The sequence below is a fragment of the Xenopus laevis genome, chromosome 1S (assembly GCF_017654675.1).
Source record: "Xenopus laevis strain J_2021 chromosome 1S, Xenopus_laevis_v10.1, whole genome shotgun sequence".
NCBI classification, from domain to species: Eukaryota; Metazoa; Chordata; class Amphibia; order Anura; family Pipidae; genus Xenopus; species Xenopus laevis.
This window is the reverse complement of record NC_054372.1, coordinates 43,762,224-43,785,604: the sequence shown is the minus strand read 5'-3', so window position 1 is coordinate 43,785,604 and position 23,381 is coordinate 43,762,224. Positions and strand designations below refer to the sequence as shown.

At 37.5% G+C, this 23,381-nt stretch overlaps 1 protein-coding gene across 1 annotated transcript in view; it reads right to left on the bottom strand.

Moving 5' to 3' along the window:
• Nucleotides 1-23,381, bottom strand: part of LOC108704336 (protocadherin-23-like) — a 175,412-nt gene that overhangs the window by 30,485 nt on the left and 121,546 nt on the right. The window contains exons 5-12 of the mRNA XM_041577895.1: nucleotides 19,523-20,533; nucleotides 16,971-17,158; nucleotides 16,348-16,447; nucleotides 15,319-15,476; nucleotides 11,603-12,434; nucleotides 9,417-9,656; nucleotides 4,394-4,528; nucleotides 1,707-1,916 (exon numbers count right to left, since the gene is read on the bottom strand). Of these exons, the coding sequence (XP_041433829.1) occupies nucleotides 1,707-1,916; nucleotides 4,394-4,528; nucleotides 9,417-9,656; nucleotides 11,603-12,434; nucleotides 15,319-15,476; nucleotides 16,348-16,447; nucleotides 16,971-17,158; nucleotides 19,523-20,533 (2,874 nt within the window). The remainder of the gene's footprint in view (nucleotides 1-1,706; nucleotides 1,917-4,393; nucleotides 4,529-9,416; nucleotides 9,657-11,602; nucleotides 12,435-15,318; nucleotides 15,477-16,347; nucleotides 16,448-16,970; nucleotides 17,159-19,522; nucleotides 20,534-23,381) is intronic.

The window sequence follows — 23,381 nt, the reverse complement described above, 5'->3', positions numbered from 1 at the left end:
TCTGCAATTTGACCAGGTCTTCCATTATGGAAATCATTTTTCCTTTCATATATCATATACAGTATATGCTTAGATGATATATAATGGGGGATGTAATAAAAGTCGGTAATAAAAAAAAAATCTCAATGCAAATAGTTATGCATTTGTGCGAACAAATTTAATATAGCTTTTGCAAACTCAGAAACTGTTAAGCGACTACTTCCGACAGGGGAAGAAGGAAGTTGAGCAATTATGAAGATATTATATCATTAGAGAGAGTTCAGGTATGCCTTTGCATGGACCAGATTTTACATTTACACTTTTCATTTACAGGCATGGGACCTGTTATCCAGAATGCTCGGGACCTGGGGTTTTCCAGGTTAATGGATGTTTCCATAATCTTTATACCTTAAGTTTACTATAAAAACATTTAATAAATAAATTTAAACATTAAATAAATCAAATAGGCAGATTTTACTTTTAATAAGAATGAATTACGTATATCTTAGCTTGGATCAAGTACAAGCTACTGTTTTGTTAATACAGTGAAAAAGGAAATCATTTTTAAAAAGTTGGATTATTTGATAATAATAGAGTCTATGGGATACTGCCTTTCCGCAATTCAGAGCTTTCTGGATAACTGGATGTACTTTAATAAAATATCTTACTGAAAAAGCCATTATATTGTGCCAAAAAATGTTATCACAATTACATTTTTCCAAATATAAAACATTTTCTCTATGTAATAAACATTAGTACAGTGTGAAATGTGACATTCTTATTTTTCCCAAATTTGATGCACACCACCCATAAGGGCTGATTCATGAACATGGGTAATAAATTGTACATACGAATTGTGCAAATGTAGTTGTCAACAGTGACCAATCAGCAATTCCTTTTCAACAGTCTACTACAAGTTAGAAAATGAATGCAATGACATTAATAGGTTGGTAGTGTCAACTGCACTAGTGTAAGTTTCACTTATTTTTATAAATAAGCCCCTAAACTAATGAGGAATATATTTAAAGTACTCCACGACTGGATTCCTTGGCTATGGAAGATTCACTATGTGTGCCCTGTGTGCATTGACACACTGAATATTGTTGCACAGTAGGAAAAGTTAAGAGATCATAACCTACAGAATGTTGTAAAATCTTTGTGAAGTAGGGATGCACTAAATCCACTATTTTGGGATTCGGAGTCCCGAATCCTTTGTAAAAGACTTGGCCAAATACCAAACCAAATCTGAAAGGTTACAGAAAACAGCACAGTTAAAACATTTTTTACTTCCTTGTTTGTGTGCTGAAAAGTCACATGATTTCAAAGGATTTGGAATCAATTCGGCCTGGCACTTGGATTCGGCTGAATCCAGATCCTGCTGAAAAAGACAGAATCCTGTCCAAATCCCTAGTATTTATTTAAATATTCTTAAATATTCCTAATGAAGGATGGGATTCTCCTCCCCTACCCTAGCCTCTACTCTGCTGATGTTGGGGAACCAATGACAGCCACTATTAATTGGATGTAATAAGCTCTATGTGAATGAACAGTTATTTCAGGAAAATGGTGTAATAGTAGCTATGTGTATTACATTCAGAAAAGAAATAAATCATCTGGGTAATCTCACAAAGCCAAAATCTATAAATAATGTAAGCATACTGGAGACAATAAACAGTGATGTGCATTTAAACAGCTGTTGGGCCTGTTTAGCAAGCATAATTAATTACCAGTTATTTGGAAATGAACGCGGCCATTGTTTCCTGCATCTTTGTCAGCAGCCAACACTGTGTGAATAATTCCCAGATCTTGGTTCTCGGGGACCCGAATCTCGACATCAGGAAATAAAATCTCTGGGGTGTGATCATTGTCATCTAATACTGAGCACAGAATGGCTGTTGTACTGGAAAGTGGAGGGGATCCACCGTCTTTCACAAGCACTAAAGCAAAAAGGAAAAAAAAAAGCTTTGCCAATCATTTACGTTAAGTGTAGTTTATACAGGGCTTTAAAGTACTGTATATTGTTGAATATGGTGCAGAACAACTGTATTTTAATATTCTCAGGTAAAACTGCACCCAAACCAAGTGTTTTTTTTAAAATAATTTTTGAGAAATATCTAGTTCTCTCTTAGTCCAACATTTATATGTTTCTATAACTTGGTTTACCATATTACTAAAACCATTTAAATATTAAATAAACCCTATAGGATTATTTTGCCACCGATATGGATTCATGCAGCTTAGTTAATATCAAGTACAAGACACTCTATTATTATTGCAGAGAAAAAAGAAAGCAAAGAATTATTTGCTTTAAATACAATCTATGGGAGATGGCCTTCCTGTAATTCAGAGCTGTCTGGATATTATGTTTCCTGTTAAGAGATCTCATACCTGTACCATATTAACATACCACCCAACTTTTTGGAAACTGAAAGAAGGCCAAAAAGATTTGCCACACAGAGAGTGGTGATTTTTTTTGATCACGCCCATTTTGTGGTCACGGCCCCTTATTACCATGTTCACTTTACATGATTTGTAGTGATGGGCGAATTTATTCGCCAGGCGCGAATTCGCGGCGAATTTGCGCGATTCGCCACCAGCGAATAAATTCGCGAAACGCCCGCGGAAAAAATTCGCCGGCGTCCAAGAATATTTTTCCGAAAAAACGGGCGCTGGCATCAAAAACGGGCGCCGGCGTCGAAAAAAACGGGCGCCGGCGTCAAAAACGAGCACCGGTGTCAAAAACGAGACGCCGGCGCCGTTTTGCGAATTTTTCGCGTTTTGCGTATTTCGCGAGAAATTCGCAAATTTTTCGGCGAAACTGCGCAAATTCGCCCATCACTAATGATTTGGTGATTTGGTAGGTTATGAAAGTATGAACACATTTCTGTGGTTTTTTACTGTTTTGCTAATGAAGATAAATTGCCATTTAAACTGTGAGTCTAAGTTCTCCCAAGAGATCTGCTTATCTCAGATTCTTACAAAAGTATCTAAGTATCTATTCTGGGCTTTCTGCCAATAGCCAATTAAGTTAGAAACTTTGTATCTTTTTCTGGCTGTTCAGTGCAGGAGATCAAAGAGATAGTCGGGACATTTTAGTAACAAACCCGGGACTGCAGGTTAAGCTGTCGAAATCGGGACTGTTCCGCTCAAAACGGGAGGTTGGGAGGTATGTGTTAACCTGTACTGCTAAGTTTGGTATCTAAAAGCATGGCATTAGGTTTGATAGGATGCATTTAAAGGACAATAAACAAATGGAATGGCGAGAAATGCCATCATTTATATACTGAACTTATTGAACCAGCATAAAGGTTCAGCATCTCTATTGTAGTAATGATCCAGGGCTTTAAAGTTGTCACAGGAGTTACCCATTTTGGGTTTTGTTAGGAGGATCTGAACTGTCTTCTTGTAATTCTGAGCTGTCTGGATATCAGGTTTCCTGATAACAGATCCCATATCTGTACTATGTCAGGCATCAAGCAAAAATTTAGATTTGCCAGCATAAGCTGATGCTACAGGGCCAATTATTAAATTCTGATGTTAATTGTACTGGTTTCTGTGCTGCCATGTAATAAGAATCTGAATCAACTACTAATCAGCCTTATATTGTGACATTTATAGGATATATATTGAGAATATTTTGTGTCGGTCCCTAAGCTCAGTAAGCAACAGCAGCACAGAGCATGTGCAGTGAATCAGCAGAAAAGAAGATGGGGAGCTACTGGGGCATCTTTGGAGGCACAGATCTTCCCTGATAAAGGGCTATGGTTGCCTTGGGCTGGTACAAAAGCCCAAAACATAATGTACAACATTTCTAGTCTATTCTTTAGTTATACTTTAGTTCTCCTTCAAATCCTTGAAAAAAGAAATTGCAAGTTTATTTAAAATGAATGTGTATTCCAAGTATACAGATATAGATTATTATTATTATTATTCAGGAAAAACTACCCTTCATAGATGATAATACGTATTACTTTTCTCTGATCAATTACCAAGCTGAGTTTTTGTCAATGCTTCATCTCTAGTAACCTTTATGAACAGCCAGCTGCAGCATATTTAAGTGTGGCAACCAGTTATACCCAAGAGCAGGGGGTTTCAAGCCATGCCCCCCTTTTGTGGTGCAACATTTGTCCATAGCCCCTTAATTAGCAAAAGATGGATGAAAACATTCTCATCCTACTGTAGTTCTAGCAATATACAGGAAAGCAAACGAGCATCCTGTTGAAGTGCCTCACTGATGAAGGGGTAGAGTTTGGAAACATGTGACCTAGGATAGCAAGACATTAAATAATGTATAAAACCCACAGAGACAGAGATAGTGTGATCTATCTGAATTATCAGGAAACCATTATTTCTCAGTTGAAGATAAAATAATCACAATTAAACAAAATAAAAACATTACTGCTTCAATGGATACCTTCAATGACAAAATGATCCAGTTGTTCTCTATCAAAAACTGTTGCAGTTACCAACTCCCCAGTTTCCTGATTTATATGGAAATGTCCATACGCTGGTCCTGGCATAATCTCATATGTGAGAACGGAATTGTTTCCTGTAAAAAAAAATGTATAGTAAATATTTATCGGTCAAGGGAAAGTGGGTGGTGCAATTCTCCTTTGATTGCACAGTAATGTTCTACAAAGAAATAATAAAAAAATTGTGTCTGAATTAAAGCCACGTGTTGCATACATTTCTGCTTCTAGGTAATTTGTGTTGAACGGGGTATTATGTATTCATAAAAAATATTTTTAGTAGTATAATGCACATGTGTTTATAACATATATATATATATATGTATATATTTATATGTGTATATGTATATATATATATATATATATATATATATATATATATATATATGTATATATACGACCAAACCAGATCCGCACTCCGTTAGTATAAATGATGCGATAACCCGGGTGCTGCTCCGAAGGAAAAGATGCATAAGAACGTGGACACGGATATAGCACTCCTGGGATTTCTTAAAAAGTTCAATTTTATTTCATGCTTAAAAATAATCAACGTTTCGGCTACTGTCTAGAGCCTTTGTCAAGATTAAAAAATTTAATTAAACATGCCCTATTTAAAGGCCCACCCTGGGTGTTACCCACAAACATGTTACCAACCCACCATCATGGACACACCTCTCCTTTAACCCCATAGGTGCTATATAGATTAACCCTCTAAAACATATGTACATAGTAATGTCGTGAATCAATTAAATACAAACATTGCATATATATATAAACCAGCACCAAGGCATTTTATTGTGGAGTGCACCAGGTCGGATTCTTTATATATATATATATATATATATATATATATATATATATATATATATATATATATATATATATATATATATATATATAGTTTCTGAAAGTACCCACACTCTTACTCCTCAATCCACTCTTGGGTGCTTGGTCAAATATTGTGTATATTTTTCAAGATGGACCAGCACTCCAAATATTTCCAAACAAATAGTTTATTATAACATCATTTGTGTATCCAATGTTTCGGCCCTTGTTGATCCTCGAGCCGAAACATTTGTGTATGTCCAGCCTTATGGTGTCCAGGTCTTAAAATCAGGGCTGCATTTGTCATTCACATTTGGGAAATGTACATCTGTTTGACATTCTGGAGGAAAGATTCTGTCACATGTACCATTATATGAGAAAGGACTACCAGCCAAATTATACCTTTGGGGATTCCTTTTAGATTAAATAACATGATATGCACCTGATATTTTTTTTATTGTACTATTTTATATGCAGCATTTACATTTTAATATGGTATTTCAGATCAAAAGTATGTAAAACCAGGTACGAGATACAAACAATTAATTTGCTCAGTATTTAAGCATGGTCACAAATGTGGCAAGAGTGACCCCCTGTGGACAAATTGGGGTAAGCCATAATGTTTCAAACAAGTTTCAATGTTTAATGAATTTTCTCTTCTTCTAGGGTTTTTGTACAGGGGCAAAAGGTTCTAATAAATATATTTAATTGTGGTTTCTTTTTGATGTTGCTGACATATTACACATGTAAATAAGTTCTCTAAATTAAATTCTAATTCATTCTAATTAAATGCTTTTAAAGGAAAAGAAAAAGTGTTTTTATACTTGGGGGTGCCAAAAGTTAGGTGCTCCTATCAGCAGAAAACTGTACTGGCCCAGGGTTATTCAAGCGAGCACTAAGGAGCGATCCTCTTCTGCTTCTTTCAGCACGTGGCTGTGCAGGTGCAGTAGAGCAAAAAAGCCGAACTTTAATGATAAAACTGGCTATTTCTTTCTACTGCGCATGCGTCTGCCCCAGGAAATTTGAAGGGCACAAAAGCAGGAAGAGGATCGCTCCGGGCCGGTGCAGTTTTCTGATGATAGGAGCATCACCCTGCAGCGTAAGGTAAGTAAATACAAGTTAAGTTAAGCAGGTATCATTTCAATGTGTCGTTCTTCAAAGTCCTGTTAAAAAATAAGTTCCTGCCATGACCTGAAAACTCACTGTATGCTTAAAGGAGACATATTGTGTGAAGAACAAAAATGTGCCAGTTCATTATAATCTTTTAGAATTAGAAGGCATGTGCTTAAAAAGTAGTGTTTTGGATTGAATTATTGAAAATTTCAGCAAAACCCTTTTAGTCCAGCCCCTTTTGTTCCACTTCCTGCTGACTCCTTTCCCAGGTTGTGCAGGCATACTAGGATAGGAACCAATCAGCAGCTAGGCTGACCTGATACGGAACTAAATCCTGTCTTTTGCCTGTGCGACTGCAGGGCTGTGATTGATTATCCTCTTCCTACTGTGCTTCTGGCAGGGGCCATTAGGAAACACCCAGCCCTCATTTGAAACGTGAACAGGAACCATACCAGATCTATAGGGAGATCCTATAAAGAGAACATTTTTTGAAGATATTAATTTTCAGCCCAAAGTAAAATCAGCACTCTATAGTATTAATTGTTGCCTACAAAATAAGGGTTTTTTTTTTGTTTATCCTATATGTCTCCTTTAAAGGATAAGTAAATCTTCTAAAAAATTTATGTAAAATTGCTCAGGGTTTCTAAGAACTTACGCAATTATTTACATTAATAATTTGGGTTTTTTGAGTTTCAAAGCTATTTATGTTTATATTAACTGCAAATAAAATACATTTTGTAACAACAGCACCCCTGCTGGTCAGTTCCTGTAACTGCCATTCAGAGGCTTCTGAAATAAGAGGTATGGGTTGACTCCTCCTCTTCCTGTTTATAAAGCTTTATAATGTACTCATAAAATGGCTGGGTAAAGGGCTAAGTGAGGTCCAAAACATTGGCAATAAAATATCCTCTCATTGCATTGAATCAGAGTGATGCTGAATTGTTTTTAGTATATTGAAAATTGTATCCCCTACAAATGGAATCCAAAGTTTCCACCTGATGCTACAAAGAACATTACATATCCTATGTAGCACCCTGTTTATTTTGTTTTGCTGAATACTGCCAAAGGGGTATCAATGGTGTCACCTTAATTGCAGTAAATTTTCCAGACTCAGGGTACAGGGTAATGTGGCTATATAATTAGACCAATTTGTATAATAATTGGCACATTAAGGTGGCCATACACAATATGCCCACCAACAGAAGGGCGATATCGTGTTAATCCGAACATTTGGCCCTAGGGCTTAACGAAGAATGGGCGCAGAGGGGATGGAGGCAGCATCTACTATTCAATACGGTCCTCAATCGCCAAAAAAAAATCAAACCTCAAACCTGGCCTGATATTGATCGGGGAGACCCATCAGAAGCCCCCATATACTAGAAGATAAACTGCCGAATTGGTCTGAAGGACCGGTATTGGCAGCTTTAATCTGCCTGTGTATGGCCACTTTGAGTCAAACTAGACAGACCCATGAACCCTAACATATGACCAACAGACTGGCCTGCAGGAGAATAAATCAGTGCACTCTGGGGTCCATGTGTCTAGTCATTTTGTACTATATCCACTGACCCCTAGCAGGTTAGGCGATCAGCATGAACATAAACTTTAAATCATTTAGCTAGTTCTACAGAATGGATATAAGCTGCATTAATAGGCATGTGTGGAAAAACTGGTAGAAATAAATGTACAAAAATTAGAGAATTTTTGGATTGTACAGAATGTTTATGTTTAAGACTTAGTTCTTGGGTTATGCTCTTAGTTGATCACATAAAACTCGGTGTTCTGCAGGGTGATGCCATCATTTTAGCACCATGGGAAAAAAAGCAAATGCAGGAATCGTTCCGTAATTTGGATTCTGAAAATGACCAATATCTCTCTCTACAATGAGTCCATCATAATATCTGGCTCCAGTTAGAATGGCAAAATTATACAGAAGTAAAATTATGCCAAGTAATATCTCAGAAGTTAAATGGATAGTCTAAAAACTCTAATGTTTGCACAACCAATATACAAAAGGGTTTCTTACTACAAATAATATGACCTAAATAAAAAACAAATGTAATCTTAGAGACCTGATGGATTAATTTTGTACCTATACCTGCTTTTCACAAACTGTGCCTATTTGCTGAACTGCCTGAAATTACATGCAAACAATTTCTAAGACTTTTGAAACTTCTTAGTAACAGATTCTGGGCTTGAATTAAGTTTCCTTGTGATATGAAATGTTGTATAATGTGCATTCATTGACAAATTTGTTGTTACTAAAGGAACAATAACACCAACAAATGAAAGTGTGTTAAATGAGTTAAAATATAATGCACTGTTGGCCTGCACTGGTAAAACTGGTTTGTTTGCTCCAGCAACTCTACTATAGTTTATATAAACAAGCTGCTGTATAGTCATGGGGGCAGCCATTCAAATCTGAAAAAGGAGAAAAGTCACAGGATACACAGCAGATAACAGATACAATGTGATTCTACATAGCTCATCTGTTATTTACTATTTGTCTTGTGATTGAATGGCTGCCCCCATGGCTACACAGCAGCTTGTTTATATAAATATAATATTCTTTCTGAAACAAACACCCCAGTTTTCCCAGTGCAGGGCAAAATTACATTATTTATTCATTACTTAAAAACACTTTAATTTTTTGATGTTACTGTTCTTTTAAGTGTTATGGGGATGTCAAAAATACAACCCATTATTAAAAGCCAACATGTGACCTGACTTACAGTGTGCAGCTATTTTTCTAATCAAACCCATCCCTGAAGCTGTCAGTAATATTACATAAAGTGAGGTAGGTGGATTAAGTGAAAGGAAGGATTACTTTTAGTGTGACTGATGTGGTTTTATTGGATTCTAAACCTAATCTATATTTCTAACATATATTTTCCACCTGAACCTGCACTAACTGAGATTATCCCAAAGTGTCTCTTGAGTTTCAAGTTAGTACCAAAGCTATTATTCATTATAACTAATGCAAATTTTACAAACCTGTATATTAAAGTAAAATAAAAAAACAAAACTCACCGAAATCATAGTCCACAGCAGTCACGTTTATGACATATAGTCCAGGATCTTGATTTTCTGGAACAGCAGCCTCATACAGCCTTTGCTTAAATGTTGGTGTCTGATCATTGACATCAATAAGACTGATGGTTAATGTCTGTGTTGCAGAAAGGGATGGGGTTCCATCATCCAAAGCTAAGACGGTCAAAATATAATGGTCTTGGACTTCTCGATCTATTTTAGAGTGTAAGGTCAGCCATCCTGCAAATTCAAAAAAGGTTCAGTGACGTAATACTGTACTTATTGTGCCTCAGTAACTGTTTAGCAAGTGAGTGTGGTGAGTTAGAATATACAGTGCCGCTCCAATCAATGCTCATTAATTAGCACTTTACCTATACAACAATGGGTTCTAAATTTAACTCCAACCAGGGCACTATCTTTTAGGGGGTTTGTTTGCTCTGCTTATGTCTCTGTGGGTTTTCTCTGGGAACTCCGTTTTCCTCCTACACTCCAAAAACAAGTGGGTTAGATCCCTCCTAATTGTGATACAATCCTTAGATTGTAAGCTCCAGCAGGACAGGAGCTGAACGAAAAAAACACATTTGTTTTAAAGGAAAAGTAACACGGAAAAATTAAAGTGTGAAAATATAGCACTGTTGCTCTGCACTGGTAAAACTGGTGTGTTTTCTTCAGAAACTCTACTATAGTTAATATAAACTCGTGTAGCCATGGGAGCAGCCATTCAAAGCTAAAAAAGGAGAAAGGGTGCAGGATACACAACAGATAACAGATAAGCTCTGTAGTATACAATGGGATTCATTAGAATTTATCTGTTATCTGCTGTGAATCCTGCATATGAATGGCTGCCCCCATGGCTACTCTGCAACTTGTTTATATAAACTATAGTAGAGTATCTGAAGCAAACACACCAGTTTTACCAGTGAACAGCAGCAGTGCATAATAATTTCATTCCATTTTTGGTGTTACTGTTCCTTTAACTTAAACAATTGACTCCTTTATATATATATATATAGATCAGAGTAAACACATACAGAAAGACAATGCAATGGAAATAAAATACTTATTTAGTTTTTCTGTGTGTGATGAACTTTTCACATGTCGAAAGTTAGCAGTGTTAGTTCAGCATGATTCCATATGCAGAGATTCACCTACTCAGGGATGATATAATCCTTTCAGACAAGCAATGATGTGATTGTCTGAACTGGTTTTGCCTTCTTTAATGCTACATAATATCTAATGCATTAAAATAAAAATGAACTTTTTATATGGAATGTGTTTAACAAGGATAACGATTAATTAAGTACAGTGTATATAGAACTTTTAATTGTGTTTGATATTTTCAGTACTCCTTTCTTTGCCTAAGTATTGTTTTTATACAAATTTGGAGTTTTCATGTAAACTTTGTACATTGGCAATAAGGGGGTTATTTACTAAACTCCGAATGCAAAAATCACGAAAAATTCGTAATGTTTTTTTTTAACGAAACCAGACTTTTAAAAAATCACAAATTTTTCAGGATTTATTAAACCTTGAGGATGTAAAAGTCTGAATCTGAAAATCCGGCATCCGACCTGTTGAGGTTGAATATAAGTCAATGGGAGAAGTCCCAATGATTTTTTGATGTGCACTGGGTTTCGTGAAATACCCCGAAGTTTTCGGGTGAAAATCTTGAAATTTGTGAAAATCGCATGAAAAAATCTGAAAAAATTATGAAAATCTTTTTTTTACCGCAAAGCAAATTTTCAGGGAAAATATAATAATAAATAAGCGTAAAAAAACGGAGTGGATTTGATCGGAGTTTGTAGCAGAAAATATTGATCTAAGTTTGGACTTTAATAAATAACCCCCTAAATGTTAGGTCATTATCACTTTCGGATGTGTTTAACAGCTACTAAAAAGTCTTTTGCTGAAACAGTAAACTTTAGTTCAGCTTTTTTTTATTAATCGTCTTGTTTTAATGGTTTCAATCGTATGTGCTTTTTGTCCTGGTGTGAATATGGACTCTAACTGGGCATGCCCATTTGTATGCAAGGATACTCTTCAAAGTAAACATGCTGTAATCTAAGACTAGTGTGATGATGATGATGATGATGATGATGATGATGATGAACAGGGGACCCACAACTAAACCAATCGGTGTGTATGGTAAGAGTGGAATTGGGAGCAGTTTTATATTAAAGAAATACCTGTTGTCTGATCCAAAAGGAAGACCTGCTGTGCATTCCCCTCTATAATGTGAAATCCTACTTTCCCATTTCTTCCCTCATCTGGATCCTCAGCTACAATACGATGGACAAGACAGCCAATTCGCTCATCTTCCATAACTGAGGCAACTGGCAATGATACAATCTGCGGAGGACTGTCATTGATATCCTGTATGACAATCCTTACAATTAATGAGCTCCATTGGCGCTGTGATATGTTGGCAGCTTGATCTGTTGCTGTTACTGTAAGAACAAATGACTCTGCTGTCTCTCGGTCCAGTTCATCGGTGGTGGTCAAGGCACCTGACCATTCATGGATTAAAAATGGATTCTGTCCAGTTCCATTAAAGTTTAAGGTATACCTCATCTGGCTATTTTGTAAAGTGCCATCTTTGTCATTAGCTTTAAAGGTATATAAAAGAGTTCCAACAGGTACGTCTTCATCAACACCTAAAACTAACACGTGATCAGGGAACAATGGACGATGGTCATTTATGTCTTCTATATAAATGGTAAGGAAAGCAGAAAGATTCTGAGGAGATATCTGATCACTCTTTTGTATGACAATGCTTAATCCATAGTATGAGACTGTTTCAAAATCTAGATGTCTAGAAACATACACATCTCCGGTGGAACTGTCAACTGCAAAATGTCCCTTGTGTTCTTCATTAGTAAGCCTGTAATGCATTATATTGCTCATCAACAGCTTTTCTTCAGGAGAGATAACAGATGTAATTTTTTGGGTGGGGTAAATATTTTCAGGGACTTTCAGTTTTCTTATTTTGGAATAAAGCTTAGATTTCTCCGGAATAACCTAAAACAAAGACATAGAGTAACATTGGTTGTTGATCATTAATAAAACCAGGGTTATATTAAAATGGGATACACAACATATTACCATTTAACTAATGACTATGTGAATAAAATCAGATCTGAACCCAAATCTATTCAGAGTGCATTTTTGCAATTTAGATTCATTTTCTTTTTAAGTGGTTTTTGAAATATTTGCAGTTTTAGACAGTTTTATACTGCTAGACAGGTTTTTGTGGTGTTTATACAAATGGCCTGTAGATGTCACTGTGCTCAAGACTTATACTGTGCATACTTTCTATACAGCTTGTGGTGTTAGAGTTGCTTACTGTTGTGCAATGGCTGCATGATCCTGCTAATAAAGCACTGTTATACACTACTCAGCCTCGGCTACCAAAACATAACAGTTTTCATCTCACTAAACTTTTAAAGACCCAGAGAGTCAGTGACCCTAACTGTCTTTGTACTTCATGTTTTCAGTCAACCCTCAGGTTGCTGACTCATAGTTGAACCGAACGCCTGGTAATTGCAGTATAGAAATGCTACGCCGTAATGTTAATAGCAAAAGTGCTCAAAAAGCACTATACGTTTACATCAGTTAATTTTTGAGATTTAGATCCCCATTAATGCCCGGGCCTAGGGTGGCAGGATTTTAGGGGGGCGGCATGGTGCCGAAACACACCCACATTGGTTCAAAAACACTGGCAATGTGCTGGAGATACAATAATTTTTTTAATTTCCTGTGCACCAATCCCCATCGCTCCAGTCCAGACGATGAAAGGGGAGGGGACAGGGGGTGATGAACGGCAGTGGGCCTAGGGGCGCCCACTATGTAAATCCGGCCCTGGGGGGGGGCTTTGTTTAGGTAAAAAAAGTAGAAAATGGTTAGAGGCCTTTGGTTTTCTGTGGAGGTACTGTAAGTGGGAGCTAATACCAGAGTCAGAGGTTATCCTGGCAGAAAAAAGGTCCAGCGTTTGGGACCAGCAAGGTGTTTTCTGGGTTATGAAGTCCAAGGTGAGCAAAACAGAAAGCTGTTAAATGTTATTTTTTCAGAGATTGATGGCTGATGTCATATATATTCTAATCCGTTAAATTTTTACATTGGCATGGATAAAGACACATTGCCCCCTGAACTGCCCTTGATCCTCCCAAAGTCAAGCTTCCTTGTGTGAGATCTTTTTACTAAAACTCGACTACGTTTTTTTTTAAATTACACCGAGTTCCCAAAACCGAATCCCTTAATCATTTTTCTCGAAGAAATCAGTGCAGCAAAATCGAGCATCAATTCGAATCATGCAACTTTTTCCAATTGAAAAATTCCAATTTTCCCAAGATGTCGCCAGAATAACTCAAAATTATCAGATTATCAAACGAAAACAAGGGCAAACAGCCCAAAATTATTGAGGATCCTGAAGGTAAAAAACATTTTCCAATTGTTAAAGGGACCATCTGCAATTGACTTCTACATGATTTCCACAGGTTTTTAGCTAGAGTATTTTCAGATTCAAATTTTTAGCAGCTTCACAGCATAATAAGTCTAGAAAAATTATTTTTCTTTTCCTCTAAAAATTTGAGTTTTCCCCTATAAAGCTCAACCAGAAAAAAAATTGAGGTTTAATAAATACACCCCTAAATGACAGCTCTTTCCTTGTCAGAGAACAAGTGCTAGGAAGTCATACAAAGGGACCATAGTAGACATATAACTGCAGTTTCTGTTGCAACATACTGGCTGCATTTGCTGCAGTCACTTGCAGTCAAAGAAGCTCTTTGCACTTATAGTTGCGATTGTTGCACCTCCTTCTCTTAATGGCACATACATAGACTGGAGGGTCCAAGGCCCACTAGGGCTTCCACCACAGGGCCCCCCGCCCCTCCGAGCCCCACAACCATCCTATGACACCCCTGCCCCAGCAAAAACCCCTGTCCAAGCCCCCTGTGCTTACCCTCTAGTTGCTGATGTGATTTGGACTGGAGGGGAAGATCTGGGGGCAGTTTGGGGTCTCAGACTGTAGAAGGACTGGGTCTGCATCGGTTTTTAGATGGTGTCCCTCTGGACCAGTCTGACCTTGGGCACACAGGTAGTGAGGGGTGAATAAATTAACCAGGCATGGATTTGCTGATGTGAAAATTCACAGGTGAAAAATTTGCCATGAAAAAAAAATTGGCGCATCAAAGTTGTCGTGCGCATAAAAATTTATTCGGACGCCCATTGACTTTACTGCATTTGGACAAAATAGTCACGTGTATAAAAATTGTCGATCACATCAAAATTGTCAAGCATCAGAATTATTTTGACGTCCATTGTCTTCAATGCGTTTTGCAATTTTTTTGCCGTTTCGCAAATTTTTTCACTGTTTCGCAAATTTTTCCGCCGTTTCGTGAATTTTTTCGGCAAAGTGAAACGGGACAGATTCACCCATCACTACACAAAGGCGCAACTAATGAACTAGGGGAACCGTGAAGCTACAAACCTTAAAGCTCGGGGTAATTCCATGGTCCCACTGTGCCTACATCTCACATTCTGACACAAATAGACTGCAGAATTATTAGTACTTATTATCAGAATTATTAATAATGATAACAATCACCATGCTAATAACAAAGGAATTGGTATGTCTGCAACTAATTTTAACTATTTTCATGAGCCAATAAATAATAAAAAATAAATAAAATTTGATGATAATATTCTTTTAATAGTTGAATATCAATTCATTTTACAATATTTTAAATTTGTTTGCACCTACTCTTCTACAGATGCAGTGGCTAACATCCCTATAAGTCTAGCCCATACATACTGCTAAAACCAAGTACATGTATTATTTTATATAATTTAGCAATACTAGTTAGAACACGAATTCTGTAACCCTAAGTGACAGATTTATCCATACCTCAATATTAACAACTGCATGTTCCACAAGAGGAGGGGTGCCTTGATCACTTGCTGTCACTGTTAGTCCATATTGTGGCCTCAGCTGTACAGAAAGAGCCTGGGTTGTCCATATTTCACCAGTACTGGCATTAACAACGAAATGACCAAGACTTTCATCTGCAGGGAAAACATGATCACAATTCTGTAAATGGATATAAAATGCAAAAAAGGGGAAAAGAGATGACGATTTTGTCAAAGCAGGGAGTACAGCATCTGTCTGAATCCAACCTGCCCAAGACCTGGAATACAAGACATACAGTATACAAAAATGTTCGTTAAATGTAGTTATTTTTCTCACTGTAGAAGATAAAGCATGCCAGTGCTACGCAATATGTTGGCGCTATATAAATACATGTTAATAATAATGCCCCTCCCTTGTGATTTGTTTTTTCTATATGTGTGGGCAAACAAATGTTCCTATTTAAAGAGGAAAAAAAGAAAATGATAATAAGGCCTCAAATTAAAAGATTTGTTGCCTGCAAATGGCATATGGATTATCCCTGTAGCAGGGGTAGGTTGGTGGCTGTCCCTAATTAGGTATGTATACAGGCTAACCAATCAAAATATACATGCAACTCAATAGGGAATTAACAGCCAGTCAGGGAGCTCACTGCTAACTTGCCTATTTATTATAAGGAGCAGCCACCATGAGGCTTGTTTCTTCCCCCTTCAGATTTTCTCTGCCAGTGCATCATTATCTGGTGAAACAATACATATGCTGCATATCAATGTCTGTGTAGGAACAGAATTCCTTTGCTTTCATAATGTTATGCTCCCTCAGAGCAATGTCCTTTTTATGTTTCTAAATGGTCTTTATGCAGAAGGGAAGATCAGCTTCTTGTGCCACAGGACAAAGAAAGTGAAGAGAAGTTAAGCAAATTCTCTAATTCTGTAGTTTTTATTTACATTGTGACCATCAGGGAGATTGGAAGCTCTGCACATTCAAGCTGTGAATAAGAAGAAGATCACCTTTTCAGGTTTTTCCTACCTGAGGCAAAGAAGTACACAACTGTTCCATTGTTTCCCACATCTGGATCCTTTGCATATACTGTTGCCACCAGCATAGGTTCTGTTTGCCCTTCCATGACCTTGGCATTATAAAAAATATATAAATATATAATTAATAAAAATATTTCTAAAATTCTAAATTATTTTGGAAGACTATGTTGTTAGATAACAATCATGACAAGAACAAACTCTTTTCTAAGTGATTAGATCTGCCCTTTGCTCAGTAGCACATACTCATGATTTGCTTGACCTGCCCTATTAATTATTGATTTCTGTGCTCATATTTTGCAGTATAATTTCTTATAATAATGGGACAATACATTGGACTAAAACAATAAATCTGCAAAATGACCCCAAAAAAGGGGTAAATCGTTCAATATATATTAAGAATTGGACCATTGAACATTACATTCCACATATAAGGATGATCTTTTAGGGGAATTATTGCCCTTAGGTTTATGGCTATTAAATATGGTTTTGCTTTAATTAAGATATTGCAAGTATATGTTTTTACCAGTAGAGGGCAGTCAGATCTCAGACACTGAATTTAACTAAAAATCACTAGGGTGTGCTATGGGCCAACAGAAAAAGAAAGCAACAAACCTTGACATGAAGCGGTTTTCCTAAAGGTAACTGAGGAAAATATGGCTTATTGTCATTAAGGTCAGCTACTAAAACGTAAACCGTGGTTGTGGCATTGCGACGTGGTGAGCCATTGTCAGTCACTAATATGTTGAGCTCATGGTGAGTTTTCCGCTCACGGTCTAATGAGGCACAATTTATAATTTCACCTATGAAAAGATAAATCATTTTAGCAACTCGGTGGTGAGTGAGACAGGATAGAAATCTTTTGCCGGCCAAGGGAAGAACTATTATGAACTTGGCCGATGGTATAAATGTGGTGCATTTAGTCGCAGTTACATAAAAAAACAACAGAACTAAAAGCAAACATAGAAATACAGTTCAGCTGAACATGCAGAGGAAAGATAAGCACAGCATATTAAATAGTAGCTGTGACAGAAAAAGCACCAGCAGAGGGCAGCAGTACCAACTGAAAATGCTAAGTAAAGACAAAGCTTCAGAAAGGAGTGTCAGTGTACTGTGCTATTTCACTGGTGTTCAGTAACCCTTAAAAACTGGTTACAACCAATTTTACAGGTTTATACCCTCCATTCCATCTCCACTACCAGGAGATACCCCCTATTTTCCAGTACCCATGCCGACCTGCATTGTGCCCACCCTCATGACATCACCATACAGGGCCTTCACAATTATTCAATAAACAAGGGTTACAGAATAAAAAATGAGGTCTGAGGCAGAGCCGGAACTAGGCGTAAACAGGAGAGGCATGTGCCTAGGGCTCAAAGCTTGGGGGCTGCCAGGCACGTACCTTACCTGTTGCCTACCCCTAGTCCGGCTGAGCGAGTTCCGCTCTCCAAAGCATGTGCATGCGTGTCTGTGTGCATACAGGCGCACCGGGCGGTTTGGGGGGGGGGGTCCAGCCCAGGTCGGAGGGTGAGGGAATCCTAAGCAAAATCAACCTGGAAGTAATAACACAGTAATTTCAAACCAAGCAGGGACACGCTGAGAAGACAGCAATGTGCACATTTTGGGCCGAGAAAAAAGTGTAAAGGTGTAAAGATGTGTGAAGAAGGTCATTTATGCCAAGATGGAACCATCAGCAGTTTGTGTCGATAAGTAAATGATACAACCTGGCTGCTATTGGTTAGTAGACCCATACAAACTTTGCACCTTTTATTATATGACCCCGTTGGGGTCTGTGCAGGGAGGAAGTGAATTTAGGCACGCACCTAAGATTCACAAAAAAGAATCAAGGAAAATGTTAGGGGAGGCTGTAGGCAAGGAGTACACAGACATGGACTAATTATTATACAATGTCTAAGCTCCCTGGCCTTGAGAGAGTAAAGGAATATGCTTCGTAGAGTAAACTGGGTATAAAAAGGCAAAATCTTTTTGTTGGCCATATATGCAAATCCAAGCAGCCTAATTTCTGTGTGGAATCTGCAGGGAACTGTGTCGTTTTCGACAGCTATGTACATCTATTCAGCAGCTAATATTGGCCAGTATTGCTATCCAAATTTATCAATGATCATTAACAGGTCTATGCAACGTATTAAAAAAACCTGCAGATGCAAAATGTTTGGCAAGTTTTCCGAGGATATTCCAATAATGAATGCCATTTCTGGTGTAATTGATTAAACACACAAATCAGTGCTGATTTCATTGTATTCCCGCAGTGAAGGCATTTGGTTCAAGCAATACTATTCATGAACCAATCATATTTCCAGGTTTATAGTACTCCTTAGTAAAAAAAATGACCCAGAAGTCATGCATGCAGTCCTGTGTCCCCTTATAACAATTAAGTTAGCCATTAAAAATGCATGCAGCACGTATAGCAACAACATGAAACACTGCACTCATAAAGGGGCAATATTGAAAATGGATTGTCCTTGTGTTTCCAATTCTGTGTCCCAGTGCTCCTCAACAGGTTGCAGCACCCGTGTCAGGATGCCAAAATTCCAAGTAGATACCATTACTAGTCAACCAGGGGTAATGTAAAAAATCATAGACATGTTTTAAAGAAATTGTCAACATGGGTGACAATTTTTTCTATTGAAAAAGCAGCTGTAGCCTAGTGGATAGGAAGTCCTCTAACATTGTAGGAAATGTATATACGGTAGCAGTGAAAAATGCATGTGATTTTGGGGGGTATATTTATCAAAGAGTGAAGTATATATATATTGTATATTTCCTGGTTACCCCCAAAGGATCATATTGGTTGCCTCCAACTACATCTGATCAAATAAAAGCTTCTCTTTTTTCTTCTTCTTTTCTCTTTGTAAAAAAGGACTAAACTCAGTAACTTCAGCAAATATTCTTGCTATCATTAAGCAGAGCTCAGAAACTTCTGTAGTACAAATAACCTGTCGCCTTCAGGTGCGCACCAAGCCATTACCTTAGCCAGTAATTACACAGCCGTTCATCATAATGTCACTTATTTCTGAATGATTAAAATATGAGCAATTAGGGTGTATGACAAGGAATAAGACTAATATTCTCCTTAATGAGTTATAAAGTCTGATAATAATGCAATAAGTGCGGATATAATTGAAATAAGTCATAATTTCTTTTACCTGTCTTAGAACTAATAAGGAAATTGTTTTCTTCAGACAAGAGGAAATATGATAGATGTCCATTAGTCCCAGAATCGCTGTCAAATGCTTGAACTGAGCCGATTACGCCATGAGGGACTGGACTTTCACTGACAGTGAAAAAATGTGTTGCACGATCAAAAGAAGGATTGTTATCATTTTCGTCAAGAATTTTGACAATGACAGAAGCTGTTGCAGTTTGCGGGTCTTTGCGGTCAACGCTTGTTGCCACCACTTTTAGATTATGGGTTTTAGACTTTTCATAGTCAACAGACCGACGCAAAAATATCCATCCAGTGCTCCGGTGGATTTCAAATGGAGCTGAATCAATAGTTGGGCTCAAGGAATACATTATTTTATAGGATGCACTTGGCAGGTGAGGAGTATAGGCTTTCACTTGTAGGACGTGGGAATAAATCGGAAGGGTTTCACTTATTTCTGTTTGGTGCACCAAGTTAACAAAAGTCAAAGCATTAACTTGCTCTCCTTGCTCCACAGTAATGGTCAGTGTAAGAAGAGAACTGAGTACAGGATGACCATAATCCTCAGCCAATATAAGAAGAACATGTTCACTACCCGTAGACAATGCAGCATTCAGGTACAAAACCCCAAAGGTAGAGTCAATCATAAAAAGGTCTTGATGTTCACTTGCAATAATGTATGAGATCTGTCCATTGAATCCACTATCAATGTCTGTTGCCCGAGCAATATATAGAGCAGTTCCAGGAGAGGTATTTTGGGGTGCAGTTATATTTTCATACTCAGAAGAAAAAACTGGTGGGTTATCGTTAGCATCTGCAATTGTAATGTTGACTTGAGTACTGCTGAAGACAGAAGAGCTGCCTAATAGCGACTGAACCGTGAGCACCACCAGAGGCAGAGTCTCAAAATCCAGCTCCTTTTCTGTTCTGATGATACCAAACTGAGAGTGGATAGTAAACATCTGATGCACATTCCCAGATATTATTCTGTAAGAAATTGGCTCCAGTGAATCTGTAAAGAAAGAAAAAGATTGGGACAGGTAAAGTGAGTAACATCCAGAAATACAGCAATAATTTGAAAAAATTGTCTCTTAAACCTGGTGAATCTGTAAATGGACTTGGACCAGGGCAGCCCTAATTTTTAATGTATTTTAATGTAATTTTTAATTAAAAAAATGTTGTTTTGAGTTAAGCCTCTGATCCAGCATGAACCCAGTTATGACAAGACACTCCACCTGTTTTTGGTTAAGCCTTCTTTCATTTAGGTTCATGGTTAAGGATTATCCCAGCAAATTCTGAAAAGGTTAATGCACTTTTAATACACTACTTTATTGAACAGCTAGGGATAGGGAAGACTTCCGTGGATTTAGTACTACAAATTATTGATGTGTGGGTTGACCCAAAACCTGCAGTGACCTGTGTGTTGATTGTCAGTAGGGCAGGTTCATGTTAAAATTTGTGTGATCATTGTGGGTTAGGGTTAGAAGCGGGTCAGACTGGAACCAGACGCATGCACATAAATAGCACACAGAGCAAGAAGATGTGGGTATGGCTTAGATGCAGGTCCTACAATGGTAACATTTAAAGGGTTAGCGTCAGGTGTGGGTTAAGGTTTTACGGGTTAGGGTCAGGTGTGGTTTTTCCTGACCCACACATCACTACTCCAGATGGTGCAGTACTATAACTTACAACACTCCTTCTTCAAGTGAGCTGTTGCGGGATTCCAGGAGTACACCAATGATTACCTTCTTTTTCTTTATATTTTTGTTTCCTTTTTATATAACTTTTGATAGTATTTAACAGGGCAGTTTCCATCTTGAACAACCCTTGTCAAAGGACAAGCAAAAGTTAACTTTAGGAGAGATGAATGACCTAATGAGCCCTCTGCTGCTTCATGCCGATTGAAAAACATTGCAGGTGTACTAGTGTGCACTTGTATTATTTCTATTTATATACAACTATTTTAAAAATCCTTTTGCTTTTGTTATTTTAAAAGTACGTTTTAAATGGAAGCATGATAAATGCAGGGTTGGTAACTCTGACATAAAGATAGAATGGGCGCATGTTAAAAGTTAGTACATTAAATTAAACCATATGTTATCCTGGAAACAGTCACTATAGCCAAAATACTTTTTTTTCTGCTGAATTGGATTGAATACAGGATACACACTATAACATGAGTTAGGAAGAGGTCCCTGCTAGAGTGTTTCATTAATAGTCCAACTTAATTGATCACACCTGCAATAATATCAGACCAAGCTGCCTCGGCTTCTAGGCCAAAGATTATTATATGGAAACAATAGCAGAACAGCAAGGCTACTGGAGATAAGGAAGATTAAGGGAAGCAAGACTGACACTGAACAAACTATGGTAAATCCATCCTAGAACTAAAGGGTAAAAGGGAAACTAATTTAGCTACATACTGTATATAGAGGAAAAAAAAAAATATATATATATATATATATATATATATAGTGACTCAATAATGAAGGTATAGACACCCTTCAAATTATCTTTAAAATAGTTAGTTTCATGATATTAATCCATTACATAAAGGACCATTTAAGTCCAAAAATAAAAGCATATACAGTATTATCCAACTAAAATGCCCCAAATCTGTACTGGTCGAAGAAACGTCCCAAATTCAACCCCCCCCCCCCAAAATGTTACCCACTTCTTTGTAAGCTCTGGGGTCAGAAATAAGGGACTTTGCCAACTAAATTAAGAGCCAACGGGGGCGTGCAATATGTAGAGGTTTTATGACATTCAGAAGCAATTGTGTTTACTTTCTTTCTGTAAATCTATTGAAGGACACAGCCGGAGAACCACACAAAAGGTCTGATCACAAAGGACAATGGTTTATGCTCAGCCACATAGCACAGTGTGCGTGCAGTGGGAAGACTCTTGGGTTCTGACAGAGCATGATACATTTTAAATATATACTTGTGAATTGTGCCAGGTGTGATTTCATATATTTCATATTGCATTGACCTTTTAGCAGCAGATGGAGAATGCTAGAAATGCTTTGGAAAAGTGCCACTTTACAGAAAACTCTCTGCTCTAAACTGTCACTTGGAAGTGGTTATTGATGAGAATGGACAATCAGCATGTATCAGTATCAGGAAACGGGATACCATTCTCTCTATAACTGCACTATTTCTATTGATGAAAAGGTTTATATATCATTAGTAATAACTATTATCAGGGCAGAATTTATTTAGAGGCACGAGAGCCTGTGCCTAGGGTGGCAGCTTTAAAGGGGCAGCCCTTTGGTGCCTATATAACACATTCAAATCTTTTTTTTTTTTTAACCAAAATTATGTTATGGGAATTATTTGCATTTTCTGCAAAAGCATGCGTCTGAGTGCACATCTAACAAGCACTGGGGAAAGCTGCACTATTTTGGGCAGGATTGTACATCAAGCTAGAAGCAAAATGCATCATTAGGAGACACATGAGACCAGGGGTAAGGACGGGGCCCAGTTGTGCCCTTTGCCTCCTCTTATTCTCTAACTTGCTGGTCTGAATGATGTGCAAGTTAGTGAGCACAAGGTGGTTTCTACATGCCTCCCATACCCTCTTTTCATGGATAAAGCAGTGCCTGTTGAAGGTGCCAGCCACAGGTCTCTGTTCTCCAAAAATTGCAGCCATTTTGCAACATCCAAATAAAATATATGTGTGTTTTTGAAGACTTGGCAGTGCAATACTTGTCCCGGCTTCTAGACACTTGTCTTTTAACAGAAGTGCTCCAGAGAGTGTGAGTGAGTGTGAGTAAGTGGGTGTGTTAAATTATCCAGAAAACCCATTATCTACAGTAGAAGGCTAAGAAATATGACAATGCTATTTCTTAAGTTTCTTAT